Source organism: Ixodes scapularis, unplaced genomic scaffold (genome assembly GCF_016920785.2).
Source record: "Ixodes scapularis isolate PalLabHiFi unplaced genomic scaffold, ASM1692078v2 PGA_scaffold13__105_contigs__length_92229423, whole genome shotgun sequence".
NCBI classification, from domain to species: domain Eukaryota; kingdom Metazoa; phylum Arthropoda; class Arachnida; order Ixodida; family Ixodidae; genus Ixodes; species Ixodes scapularis.
The window spans coordinates 86479251-86492638 of NW_024609839.1; the positions used below are offsets into that span (position 1 = coordinate 86479251).

A 13388-nucleotide genomic window follows, 5' to 3' on the forward strand; every position below is an offset into this window, starting at 1 on the left:
GCTTACAGATGGAAGTTGTAACGGGAACGCGTTCCAAAAATCAAAAGGAACGAGGAACGAGCTTTCGTTCATATTTTTTTTTTAGGAATGTGTACAACACTGAGTAAATGCACCACCAAATTATCGGAAAGATGCTTTGCATCTCTTTTTCTGCGTGTTTGCCCTTGATAGGCACGTGTATCAGTGATTTGGGGGAACCTTAAAAATTTTCTGACTTTGAAACTGATTTAGATAACTGTGTTCGTGACACACGTAACTTTTGAAACATAGAGATCTGTTTTTGCCTCTTTTATGCGTTTCTGGACACTTCTTTTTTTATTTGCATCGTGTTTGTTCGAACTAATGTGTGGGACTCTAGCAGCACATTAAAATAAAAAAAGAAGAAATTTGATGTATTTTGAACATAATAAGTGAAAGAAGTTCCGAATTTTTAGCACATTTTCTATTGATGATGTCACTCTGAACCAATAGAGAACCAAAACGACAAGAGCGTGCAATAACCATGTGCAGTCTTCATAAATTGTTGGAATTAACAGTTCCCTCATGATCTACCTATCCTCACCCTTCTGAATGGCGTCCTCCTGGACACCACTTCGACACCCTGAACTGAGGGTCAATAAAGATGTTTTTTTTCTCTCTCTCTCTCTCTTGACAAAGGACACACCCATAGACACGGGATCCTCAAATAAAATGCTTATTAACACCTTTAAGCCGGAGTGAGCTGCCTTCGATCGTTCCCTGCAATGTTCTTATTTCGAGCGTCCTTGTTTACATTATATTTCATTTCGAGGACGACAGGAAACGCAAAAAACATTCTCAGCGTACCGCATCTAAAACGAAAAAAAAAAAAAAAATAAGACGAAGGGAAATTTAGTTGTTGTCAAATGATGCAATATTTGGGATACTCGCCTCGTTTTTATTCAATAATTATAAACGGTTTCTTTTTTTTATGATTTTGTGTTGACGAGTGTGTCTTTTGTCGAGATCTGAAAACAGCAGAATCGAGATGGGACTATCGCCAGTGCGAGTTCATCAATGATTCAACGATTCGAAATCGATACATGACCATGTTTCAACTTTCAGCAACAGTAGTAGTAGTAACAAATTTATTCCGAAAAAGGGTGGCACTTGGCCTGTTTGGGAAGGGGCTAAAGGGGTGTTACAAGTTAGGTGCGGCGCACTATGGAGGCTTCACAAGCGAAGCTCCACAGTGCGAGCAAGGTCGTTTTTTGGTCCTGTACCGGAGTAACCCACCCCTCGTAGGAGGTCACACCTGGTGGTCGGTGCTTCTCTCTGACGTCTTAAGAAACCTTCAATTTCAGCAACAGAAATTGAAGGTTTCTTTCCAGGTACATTATGTCCAATTTTGAAAATAAGAATCTAGTCGCGTTCTGACGGTCAACATAGGTTCATGGCTCTTTGGTATCGCGCAGCAGATCGCGATTCAGAAAAACCGATAAAACAATTAACTTTTCGACAATTTCCAGCCACACCCGGTGACGGAAATGAGCCTTCAACTAGGTGTTGTAGATGATAAAATCGAGTCAGTGTCACCACTTCAAGATATCAATATTAAGATAAAATGAGTTACATAATGTTGCAAGCTGAAACAGCAATTATCACGAGAAAACTCGCACGCACGTTACGAGCGCACCCATATTCATCGGTGGTACAGCGTTCGGTGCGCGCTCCATTCACAAAATGTTCCGAGCACAGTCGAGATCGAGGATGGCGTTGGGCAAAAGCCTTTTTCGGTTTACGAACGCAACCCACCGCCGCCGGAGATCGGGGTCATGTGGAAAGCGATGGAGCCGCACTCACCGGATTTCCTCGCAAGTGGGCTCATTTTCGTCTTCTGCGCATAAGAAAGGAAGTAGCGGTGACGTCAGAACGCCGAACTCTGATTGGCTGATCGCGACCCCCTATCTCAGCGTCGTCTGCTCCTTTGCAACGTCGTCTGCTCGCAACGTCGTCTGCGTCTGTCTTACCTTTCCTGCGACTTTCGGAGTGAACTGAGTGAACTCGACCTCGCCTTTAAGAGAGGGCAGACGAAATAACTCGAGCGGTACGTTGTTTTTGTCTAACAACTAGCAGACGCGCATCAAGGAGGGAAGTCAAAGGACTCCCTGGCGAGGTGTCCCGGGGCGCCGAGGTTTTTTTGCTTAGAACCGAGGCAAGTTCCCTCCCAAATACTTTTTCCCTCCATTCGTGTGCGGCGAGACCCCCCACTCTTTAACGGCGTCGGCGGGTTGGCGCAGTTAACGTCGTCTGCTTTACGTCTGCTAGTCAAAGCGGTCAAAGCGATGGCTGCTTTACCTTTGCTGCGTCTGTCGGAAATTCACCGCTTTTTCATCGGCGAGAGTCACCGTTGCCTCGGCAAACAAGGAGATAACAAGAGGAAGAAATTGACATTTTAATCTAAAACTGAGGTCAGCAATCAAAATAGTATACGGGTTCACAAGGGTCGCGCGGGCATATTCCACTCAGCACGCCAGCCGGTCGTGGGCAGACGGTCGCCGAGTCGCGGAGAGCATGCTAGGCCTAACTGCCCAGCTCGTTTGGTCGTGTTCGGTGGGATCGTGGCCGTGGGAGCTTTTCCCGGGTGTTTGTGGATCCAGCGTTTTTGTTCGTCGTGGTCTGTTTCAAGTACTTTTTACTTTTTTCTTGCTGCTTGAAGTCGGGACGCGTCAGAACCGCACGTAAAAAAATAAACGTCCGTGGGTCGTCGCGACCGCGACGTTGTCGGCCATGCTGATTTGATCGTAAGAAGTGCGTAAGACAGCTTCGGAGCTGTCGTAGGATTTTGTCGTAACCTGCGCAAAACTTACGAAAATTTCGTTTCGTGAATACGAATTTGTTCTTAAGTTTTGTCTTACGCACATTTTTGGAGTAAGATCGTTTCGTGAATCTGGCCTCTGCACTTCCGAAAGTCGCAGGAAAGATAAGACAGACGCAGACGACGTTGCGAGCAGACGACGTTGCAAAGGAGCAGACGACGCTCAGATAGGGGGGCGCGATCAGCCAATCATTGCTCGGCGTTCTGACGTCACCGCTACCCCCTGCGCGAGCAGACGAACTTGCCCTCCGCATAGGTCCTCGGATAGCATTCGACGCTTTCTGTCGTTATTCGTGCACCCTATAACCAAGCAATGGTGTCCCGATGACCGGGGGACTGTCGCCATTCAAGCTCGTGGCTCTAATTAAGTTTGGGAGTTTAAAATAGAGAAGAAAGCGCGACCGAAGTGTGGGCAATGCATACATTCAACACCGGCGAAGCCTCTCATCCGAGACGTCCACTCTTTCTAACGCACCAGCAAGGGAGAAAGCGCCGTTAGCCCTTTCCCTTCTTCTCTCTCGCCCTCTTTCAGTAAAACGCTCTATAGGCTCTGCGTGCTACGCAAGCATAGCATATACAGTTACTCTAAGGCGCGCAAGCACAAAATCACGTGTTTTTTTTTTTTTTTTCGTAAGTGGCGGACTTCTTTCAAAGTCCAGAAAAAAAAACCGTGTTAAAGTTTCTTGACAAAAACCACTGAATTGGACGTTTCTGAGAGCGCTCTACAACTTTGTCATTGGATTTTTTTTTTTCTGAATTGAATATTTCAAAAGTTCATTAATTAATCTTAATTATTTCATTAAACAAAATACAAAAAAAAAAGCCTGATTTGCTCTAAACCGGACAGGTGGGGAAACGGCCCATATTAGTCTACCGCAGCGCCGTGACCGGATTGTGTACTCGTCTGCTTGCGGGTACCTCCGATTTGCGACAGATGGCGCTGCGGCGAGAGTTAAAAGCTAGACAGAGGTTCATACTCTCGCATCAGGGAGATCAATTAGAGGGAGATGATGCGATACAATATATAGGAGCAGTGATGGAGGAGAAATTTCGGGAACGGTTACATGTGGAAGATAGGAGAACCGAAGGAAGTAGCAGTCCAGTTTGTGACATCGCGGATTTTGGACAAAGAGAATGGGAAAAGGCGGAACGAAGAGTCCCTAGTGGCACGTCGACAGGCACAGATGGTATCCCTATCAAGCTGGTGAAGAATTTGGGTCCTAAATCTAAGGCAAAACTAAGGGAGGTAGTGAGTACCATGATAACAAAAGGAAATATTCCAGTTGAATGGAGGCTTAGTAGGATGAGTATGATATATAAGGGAAAGGGAGATAAGTCTGATATTAGGAATTATCGTCCTATAACCGTGACACCGGTTATTTCCAGGTTGGTAATGCAGATTATAAAGAACAGACTGGAGGAATGGGTAGATTGCGAGGGCATACTGGGCGAATTACAGAACGGGTTTCGAAAACAAAGAAGGTTGGAGGACAATTTATTTTCTCTAACACAGTGTATAGAAATAGCGCAAAAAGAAAACAGACGGCTCTGGCTGGCATTTCTGGATATCAAGGGTGCCTATGACAATGTGAACCAAAGAAACCTGTGGGACATAATGGAGAACTTAAACCTAGATGAAGGACTAACAGCACTATTAAGGAACATTTACAAAGATAACAAGGTGATTATAACATGGGAAGGAAAGGCGACAGGGAAAATAGAGATAAGACGAGGCCTTAGGCAGGGGTGCCCGTTATCGCCTTTGCTGTTTATGTTGTATCTGAGAGGATTGGAGGATAGACTAGAGAAGAGTGGGCTTGGGTTCAACCTTTCTTACAGTAAGCTAGGCCAAAAAATTCAGCAATCCTTACCGGGATTGATGTTATGCGGATGATATTGTACTAATGGCTAACAACAGGACAGAGTTGCAGGAATTAATGAGCATCTGTGGTAGGGAAGGAGAGGAATTAGGTTTAGAATTCAGTAGCGAAAAATCGGCAGTCATGATTTTTAACGAGGATGAAGTTGAGAGGCTGAAGATACAGAATATTACAGTTGAGAGAGCTAGTAAATACAAGTATCTAGGAGTATGGATATGTGATGGTGCAGAATATCTCAGAGACCATGAAAAGTATATAATAGGTAAGGGCAACAGAAATGCAGCTGTAATGAAAAATAGAGCACTTTGGAATTACAACAGGTATGAGGTGGTCAGAGAGATTTGGAAAGGGGTCATGGTGCCTGGCTTGACTTTTGGAAACGCAGTGCTATGCATGAAATCCGAAGTGCATGCGAGACTAGAAATAAAACAGCGCGGAGTAGGTAGACTGGCTTTGGGGGCACATTGCAAAACGCCAAACCAGGGAGTACAAGGAGACATGGGATGGGCATCATTTGAGAGCAGGGAAGCGGTGAGCAAGGTAGAATTTGAGGATAGGTTGAGGCAAATGGACGGGGAGCAATGGGCACGAAAGGTTTTCAGCTATTTATACATGAGGAGTGTAGACACAAAGTGGAGACAGCGCACTAGGAAATTAAGAGGAAAGTTTTTGGGCTATAGCGAAGATACGGAAGAGCAAGTCTCAGTTAAGAAGAAAGTTAAGGCCACAGAAAGAGATTGGTGGCTAGAGGGAATGCAGACAAAGACGGCTCTGGAAAGCTATAGATTAAACAAAAGAGTTATTGCCAAAGAAAGCATTTATGACAATTCTAGGGGAAGCTCATTGCTGTTTGAGGCAAGAACGGGTGTTCTGCGAACCAGAGCATACAGAGTGAGGTACCAGGAAATTGATACAGTGTGCACTGCTTGTGGAGAGGAGGACGAGACGGCTGAGCACTTGATACTCTACTGTAAAGGGCTTCACCCTATGCCTACCGAAGACAACATAGATTTAATAAAGTCATTGGGTTTTAGAGACAGCGAAGGGAGAGTGGATTTCAAGACTGTAGAGATTACCAAGCAAAGATTAAGTGAATGGTGGCAGAAATCGAGAGAAAACTAGGTATTTTCTTATCCACTGATGGCAAGGGGGTTTCATAGCCTCACTTTCTTTGCACTGCGGAGTGAATATAGATTTCACATTTAAATATTCAAAGCTTAAATGGTAAAACAAAATGGCTAGGTGGCGTAAGCTACCGCCCGATCCAAAGGGCTCAGCCGTATTCATCCATCCATCCATCCAAAGTCGGAATCGGATTTGCGTGGAACTCTATGGGAGAGTGCGCAAAATAAACCAAGAGCACGACAGTCCTCTATTGAAAATCCACGAGAAACCATTTCCGTCAGTTTAGCCGGCCGCCACCGGTCGCCCACCCGGAGTGAGAGTTCTCGGTGCTCCACATAGATGGCGCCACAGAAAAAGAGAAAACCGAGGGGGACACAATCCGGTCGCTCATTTGACTCTCGTTTCCCCACCTGTATATTTTACACCCTGCTCTAAACAATAAACATGCTTATTTCTTTGGTTTTGTCTTCCTAAAATGCACCACAATATTTTTAAACCTTGGATCAAGTTATGTGGAATACCCTGCATATATGTAGATCACGGGCACTTTCCATCATCGTACGTGGTCTCCAGAGAAAATATTCGAAAATATGCAGATCAATGAACTGCACTTGATCCAATGAATCAAAGTTTTACGAAATCGCCGAAAGTCGAAATATTTGGCGGAGCCAGTGGTTAGCACAGCCGTCCAAAGAGTGGGAGGCCCAGAATTCAAATCCTGGTTTTGCAAAATATTTTTAGCTTTTGGCGATTTCGTAAAACTTTGATTCATTCGATCAAGTATGGTTCATTCATATTCATATTTTCGATATTATATATATATATATATATATATATATATATATATATATATATATATATACTCTTCTTTTTTTTACTGTTGCATCAAAATTAAATAAAACAATTATTTTTTGGTACCTGAAAACTAAAATAAATTGTGCAAAGAGTTAAAAAAAAAAAAAAACAGAAAAAAAAAGACCATAGCTTCTCGTTTTATAGCAGAAATAGTGCCCATGGCCTTAACAACGCGGAAAATATATTCGCTTCAGTTGTACAAACCGGTTTGAACAGTTATCTTTACTCCCCAGAACTGAACCAATTAAAATTTTTTGATCAACACACTGCACAGAACTGCACTGCCAAAAATTAAACCCAGTACCATAAATTTCCTCTGAATTTCCTTCAACACCTCAGACCTGCTATATTTCCACACAACTCCCTTCATTAAAGCCACATTTCAGTTGACCTTATCAGTTACATAATTTTCACGCTCACTAAGATAATCCACACAGTCGTGAACCCCCATACCCCTACGTACTTATATTTATCTACCCTCTGAACCACAAACTCTTGTATTTTAAGTTCTTCCTTCTCGTCGCCATTAAAAATCATCACTGCTCACTTATTGTTACTAATTTCTAAATCTAGCCTTTGTCCTTCGATACCACATATGTGCATTAGTTCCTGGAGATCCGCGCTGCTATCAGCCATTAGCACCACATTATGCGCATATATGAGCTGGTAACACTCGTTTAATCTTTTGGCCTCTGCTGTGGTACGACAGGTCAAAACTATGACCATTATTCTCCAGCTTTTTCCCTAGTCCTTGCAAGTACAACATGAACCGTAACGGTGACAAGGATAAAGTTTCCAATAGCAGCTATGATCATTATTCTCCAGCTTTTTCTCTAGTCCTTGTAAGTACAACATGAACCGTAACCATGATAAGTATAAATTGATAAAGTCTCCAATAGCGGAGCGCCAGCTGTCGGGGACAGATCGAACAAAAGCGATGTTTGTTAGCATTATCCAGAGGTGGCACCACCAGCTACGACAAGCGCTTAGAGAATAGAGCGCGTCCATCTCAAACCATGGGAAGCAAATATAGTAAGGGCGCACGCAAGCTAGTGACATGGGCGTACCAATCGGGGGGGAGGGGGGGGGGGCAGGGGGGCTGCTTGCCCCTCCCCCAGTTCTCAGAGGGGGGGGGGGGGGGGGGGGGCAAGGCATGTTTTGCCCCCCCTGAAACAGCCGCCACTGGGCAGGGCAAATACTATCCGTCGGCGCCCAAGAGATACCAAGGGCACCACCCCCCGACCCAGGGGTAGGGAGGTCTGGTTTGCCCCCCCACTCAAAGACAAGTTGGTACGCCACTGGCTGGTGATTATTAGCCACGTTGAATTAACCCAAGACAGGGGAAGAAAAGAAACATCAAAATGTGGAAGGTAACAGAAAATACACAGGAAGACGTCTCGATCTATGTTTCTCTTAATCCTCAGCCTCAGGTTAATTCAGCATGTGGAGCATTTGCAATTTAATGGTGGATGCCACTGGCTGCGATTGGTCACAAGTGTGCATGCGCCGCATTTTTGCGCGGCAAGGAGGAAAGCAGGCTGAAAGGCAGAGACGCTCGCAGAGTATTCGCCCACGCATTCGTTACCTCCTCGCAGCTTGTATTGCAAACGTGTTTTTATAAAGGCGAAAGCCTTATATGATGCATCGTTCAGTCGACCTTCAAAGTCCATGAGCGAAAACACGTCGGCGACATGAAAGGTTCCAAAACGTTTACGTGACCACTCAGGCGAATTAGAGGCAATGGAATTAAGGATGACAAAGAAAATTAAGAGGAATCAAAGCGAATTAAGAGGAACTAAAGTGAATTAAGAGGAATTAGAGGAGTAGTCAATAGGAAGTAAGGACTATAAAGCGAATAATGTCAGGAGTGTGAAAAAGAGAATGTGAAACAAAGAAAATCATGCGTCTGTCTTTAATGCATCGGCACATGGGCTTTCACCTTCAAGTCATCTTGGGTTAACGTAAGACCCTATGAATGTTGATTGCTACTCGTCACTTGATGCTCGTTCTACCTGTATACTTCTTCTTGTGGACCATTTTAAACTTTTTGGTAACCCGACGCAGATTTTATTAGTCATTTAATAGCTTCACTTTAAAAAACCAGCCACAACAAAACAAAAAACGCTCAGGAAAAAAAATAAAATAGGAGCAATCATTTATTTTTGATTCAGGTGTAGAACAATCTGTCTTTTAATAACCCCAATGCTGATAGACTTTTCTCAAAGAAGTGAAAAGTATGAATAGGCAAGAAACCAGATCCAATACACCTTAAAATACGCAAAATCTTGCTCACCTGAACAGAATTGTTCTCACAGTAATGAGATTTTCCGGCATCCCACGCAGGTTGGTACAGTCTGGTGCAACTGCTGGATGGTCCGCCACCTGCACATGCCATTCGGGGGCATGAAGATGTCCGGCCTGGGTCGCGAAGGCACCGATGCTTCCAAGGAGTTCTACACGGAGGTCAAGTCCATCTGCCTCGACTACAGTTGAAAACTGGACTCCTTTCGTCCACTGCAAGCCTGCCAGCAGAGCAAACTCCTCCTCCCTAACCCCAGCCGGGCCAACCCCCCAATAAATGCAGCTACACATCCGTTACATGTTTATTGTCTCTGAAATAGCACACAAACAAAATTGCTGTCCACGATCATCCTAGCAACAAGATCTGACACACTGTAATACTTTAGTTAAAAAAGGAACCTTAACCACATTTAAGTGTGACTGAAGTCAAACATAACTACGACCAAGGGTGCTCGATGGGCATCCTGAACTGCAGTTCCGCCTAAGCACGATTACCAGTTACTGCCAACTATACCCTAATTGCATGGGCACCCTTGGACACAGCTAAGCCTGACCTCAGTAACACCTGACTGTGGTTAAGGGTGCACTATAGCTAGGGCATTAAAGCATCAGCCAAGGCCTGCACACAGGAGGTCAACAACATTGTCAGCCAGAAACAGGGAACAAGAGTCGAGATAGTGGAAAAACCGTCTCGAACGCTTGTTGTTTGAGCCCATCCTTTTCCTCTCAAGTGCACAGATCGATCGCAGAGCACTGATGAAATCGAGCACAGCACTAGAATTTATGGCGACACTGGCGGGCACTGCACACTCTATGATTTGTCTTCTTTTACTTTCAAGGACCCTCCCACTTTCTGCTAGATTATATAGGTTAGACAGGCTCGGAGCGATGTCTGTAACGACGAAGCCGAGCTCTGATGTCTCCGGAGCAGCCTCCCCTACTAGGCGGCGGAGTTGGCATGCTCTCAGCTTTGCGGAACATGCTTCGATGTAGGCCAGGCACTCGGAGGCCGCTGAACTGTATGTTCGCTCGTCAACTGGGCTGACCGCTCCGTCCTGCCATCCATGAATCCTGTCTGGAGGCTGTGTGTTAGCAGCACCAAGTCCAAGACGTCCGGCGAGACAGTCCACAACACTGAAGGAATCAAACATCTCGGCCAACAATCCGAGACAATGTTTCGAAAGTTCAGCACGAGGCCCAGAGTTTTCGGCGGCAAGCTTTGCCTCTGTCTCTACCTTACACGTTTCGACGACATCCGTCTCCTCGCCGCTTTCCCTGTCCGAGAGCCAGCTCACGTCCAGAGCACTGACCCGGCGTTCGCTCTCGTCAGAGATTTCAGCAACCGACTGCTTTTGTCGAGCCTCGATCACTGGGAACGGAAGCAGTCCAGGCAAGGACAGGTAAGCAAGGTCCAGACCAAGTTCCTCAAACATCAGTTGGGCCTCCACAAACTCAGCACACGAATCCAAATGCAGAATGTTTTGTAGCTTGTCTCCAAGTGGCAGGTCTCCCAAAGACAGCATGCTGGGTTTGGGCACAGATGGTGTCTCCGGACGCAGTGCAGACCTCAACTGGAGCTCGGACAGACACCGGCGCACGTCACAATGATGGTACTGAACCAAAAAGTCCAGTTCTACGGCGGAAGGTTGGCCAATACCCTCCAGTGAACAGATCTCTTCCAGCAACTCTACCACTTCCCCGCACGTGGGCGTCGCAAACTCAACGACGGGGCAGTGACTCGGCAGCTTTGACCTGACCTGCCAAATGTCCCTTGTAGCCGTGAAGACCACGGGTTTCTTTGTAGACGACAGGACGCTCTCAACTGCGCTCCAGAAGCCGTCGTCCTGCGCGAAGACGGAGTCGACGTCGTCGAACAAGATGATGCTCGAGCTCGAGTAAGACAGATTTGACTTGGAGCACTCGTGCGACTGGTTTAGTGGCTCTTGTACTTTGGTGGGCGATGGAGGCTTGGTCTTTCGTTCCTTTCTCGCGGAACGAATGGGCTTCTCACAGACACCCTTCAATTCGGTGCTTGCAGCTTGCCCTGCACAACTTACAAGACAGACGTCATTATCTTTGTCGTCATCTCTTAGTTTGGAGCTTAACCGCATCACAGATTTTGGCACTTGTTTGTTGTCCGCTAATGGCTTGCAGGCTTGCGTAGAAACCCCGACCACAACCACATCACAATCTTCATCCTGCGGAGATGACGGCGGGACATGTTTCCGAATTTCGCCACTGGAAACCGACCCACATAGGTTTTGCACTGGTTTAGTGGCACTAGTTGCTTGAAAGCTTTTGTTCTTTCTGGTGCTGCCTCCAAAATAGTCCAGCAGGGTTCCCTTCAAACTCTCCTTGGGCCCGACGCTTTCTTTGGGCACCACCGATATCTGGGGCACACTTTTCTCTTCCGTCTTAACAGCAAAGTAACCCGTGATGGTGGCCTTGGGGGTCTCTTTTGGGCTGCTTTTCCATTTCGTCTGCTGTTCCACAAGAACCTGCTGTGGGACAGCCTGTAAGGACGCCTGTCGGAAGAGTTTCTGGAGCGGACCAGCTTTGGGGTTTTTGGGAGGCCTCCCCCTTTTCCTGGCGGGGGCCTCCGGCTGGCTTCTTGAAGGTGCTGTGGAGACGCAAACTTGGGGGGCTCCGGCGGGAGCTGCGGCGAAGCATGCTTGCAGGCTCCCAAGTGAGAGCTTGGTTCCTTCAACGTGATGTGACTGCGTCGCCTCTTGCAGCTGAGACAAAATTTTCCGGCCGGTTCGCTCCGAGGAGGCGTGCACTTCGAGGACCTTGTAGCCGAGTTCTTCGGCGAGGTAGTAGACGGCGCTCGTCTTACCCACGCCGGGGGGCCCCGTCAAAAGCAAGCAGTTGCTCGGGGCTTCCGTAGAATCTTCCGAGTCGCTCTGGGACTGCCGAGGCTTCTTGGAGAGCGTCCACTGTGCATGTCTTTCCTTCCAGGTAGCAAGCCAGGACCGCAACTCGGCAATGGCGGCGTTGTTGCCGACGAATCGGCACGATTTCGAGGGTCTGTACTTGTCCGGCCACGCTTGGCTTTCGGCGGCCTTGCAGAATGCGTTCGAATCATCGCTCTGGTTACTCCGTGCGGATTTGGAGGCGTCGCGACGGGCGGTTCGTTTTGGCGCTGCTCGGTTTTTTCGAGTGCTTCGGTTCGGCGTTGCACGCTTTTTTCGGTCATGCTCGACGAACTCGTCCGCTTCTTCGTCGTACACGATCGGTATTTTCCTCGAAGATCGTTTCGGTCGCCCGTGGCACGGATCTGTAATGTCCGGACACCAGATCAAGTTGGGAAAGGAGTGCACGCACAAAGAGGCTCTAAAGAAAGCCGCTCACCTGAATTGACCTCCATGGTCGCTACGCGGAACCTTTGTTAGCGCGCTGTGAAGAGCAACTGGCCAGGGTTGTATTTCGCCTCATCTTATTATTATAAACTCCCTCGCTTCATTTGTAACAAAAACTTCGTAATAACTTGACAACACCACCGCGGTAATGGCATCACTCTCCCACATGATACCCCACCTGCCGCGTAGACGTAGACGCCTGCCTGCTTCCCTGCTCCTGCGCGCGCGAAATCAAAGACTTTGGATTTATCTATCCCTTCGGCGCAGAAGCGACTTGAAATCCACTACTCAACCAACTGCGCGGTTTCGTTTTCGTTTGTACCACAGCCCACCCCCTAGATGAGGAGGTAAAAAATAAATATCTTTCTAAGGATCAGTAGAGGGTCAGAGGAACTATGTACAAAATAAGTTGCGTGCAGCCAACCATGATAGTCGGCAATTTTAGAAACGTGTACTTTTTTGTTGGCAAAGTTCAAAGCTCTAGCGGCGCGAGTGGGCAGCTTTGGAGTGGTGTTTACGATCTGCACGGCGTGGACTGCTTTCGCGAGGAGCACTTATCTCTAGAAGGAAGGTTTTAGTGATAACTTCACGATATTCGCAGTTAATATAAAAGTGTTATTGCTTATTTTATGATGAAAAAGGAAATAGGGGCAACGTCTTAGTCGTGCGTCTGGGTATATAATGAAGTATGTGTTCTCAGCACGTCTATGAAAGACGGAATCTACTCATAAACCCCACTGCATGCGGGAAACCAAATGTATAAGCACAGATTGACTTCTCATAAAAGTAGCATGGCCTAATTGTACACAGGCTACGAGGATCAGGTTGGTACCAATGAACACCTTTATCATATTTGCTCCTCCGATCATCGTCTATTGTTCCTTGATGACCCGCTAAGCTTGAAGCACCCTGTAAGACTGCATTCTTTCTATGGCACACGCGACCGTAATTTCAGGGCCCATTTTCTCCAGGGACATTTCCCCAGTCCTCAGGAGTAGTCGTGGCTGTCACAATCCTGACAGTTGCAGAAGT

General features: G+C 46.6%; 2 protein-coding genes across 2 annotated transcripts in view; one reads left to right on the plus strand and one right to left on the minus strand.

The window, feature by feature from the left end:
- Positions 1–9294, plus strand: part of LOC8029894 (2-aminomuconic semialdehyde dehydrogenase) — a 26236-nt gene extending 16942 nt beyond the window's left edge. The window contains exon 10 of the mRNA XM_029991306.2: positions 9040–9294. Coding sequence (XP_029847166.1) covers positions 9040–9189 — 150 coding nt within the window. The 3' untranslated portion in view covers positions 9190–9294. The remainder of the gene's footprint in view (positions 1–9039) is intronic.
- LOC8029893 (ATPase family AAA domain-containing protein 5) lies at positions 9250–12613 on the minus strand. The gene is made up of 2 exons (XM_002408184.5): positions 12349–12613; positions 9250–12274 (listed from the first exon to the last, which is right to left on the minus strand). The coding sequence occupies exons 1-2, from the start codon at positions 12362–12364 to the stop codon at positions 9606–9608; spliced, it is 2685 nt and encodes an 894-aa protein (XP_002408228.3). The 5' UTR covers positions 12365–12613; the 3' UTR covers positions 9250–9605.
- Between the last annotated feature and the right edge of the window lie 775 nt (positions 12614–13388).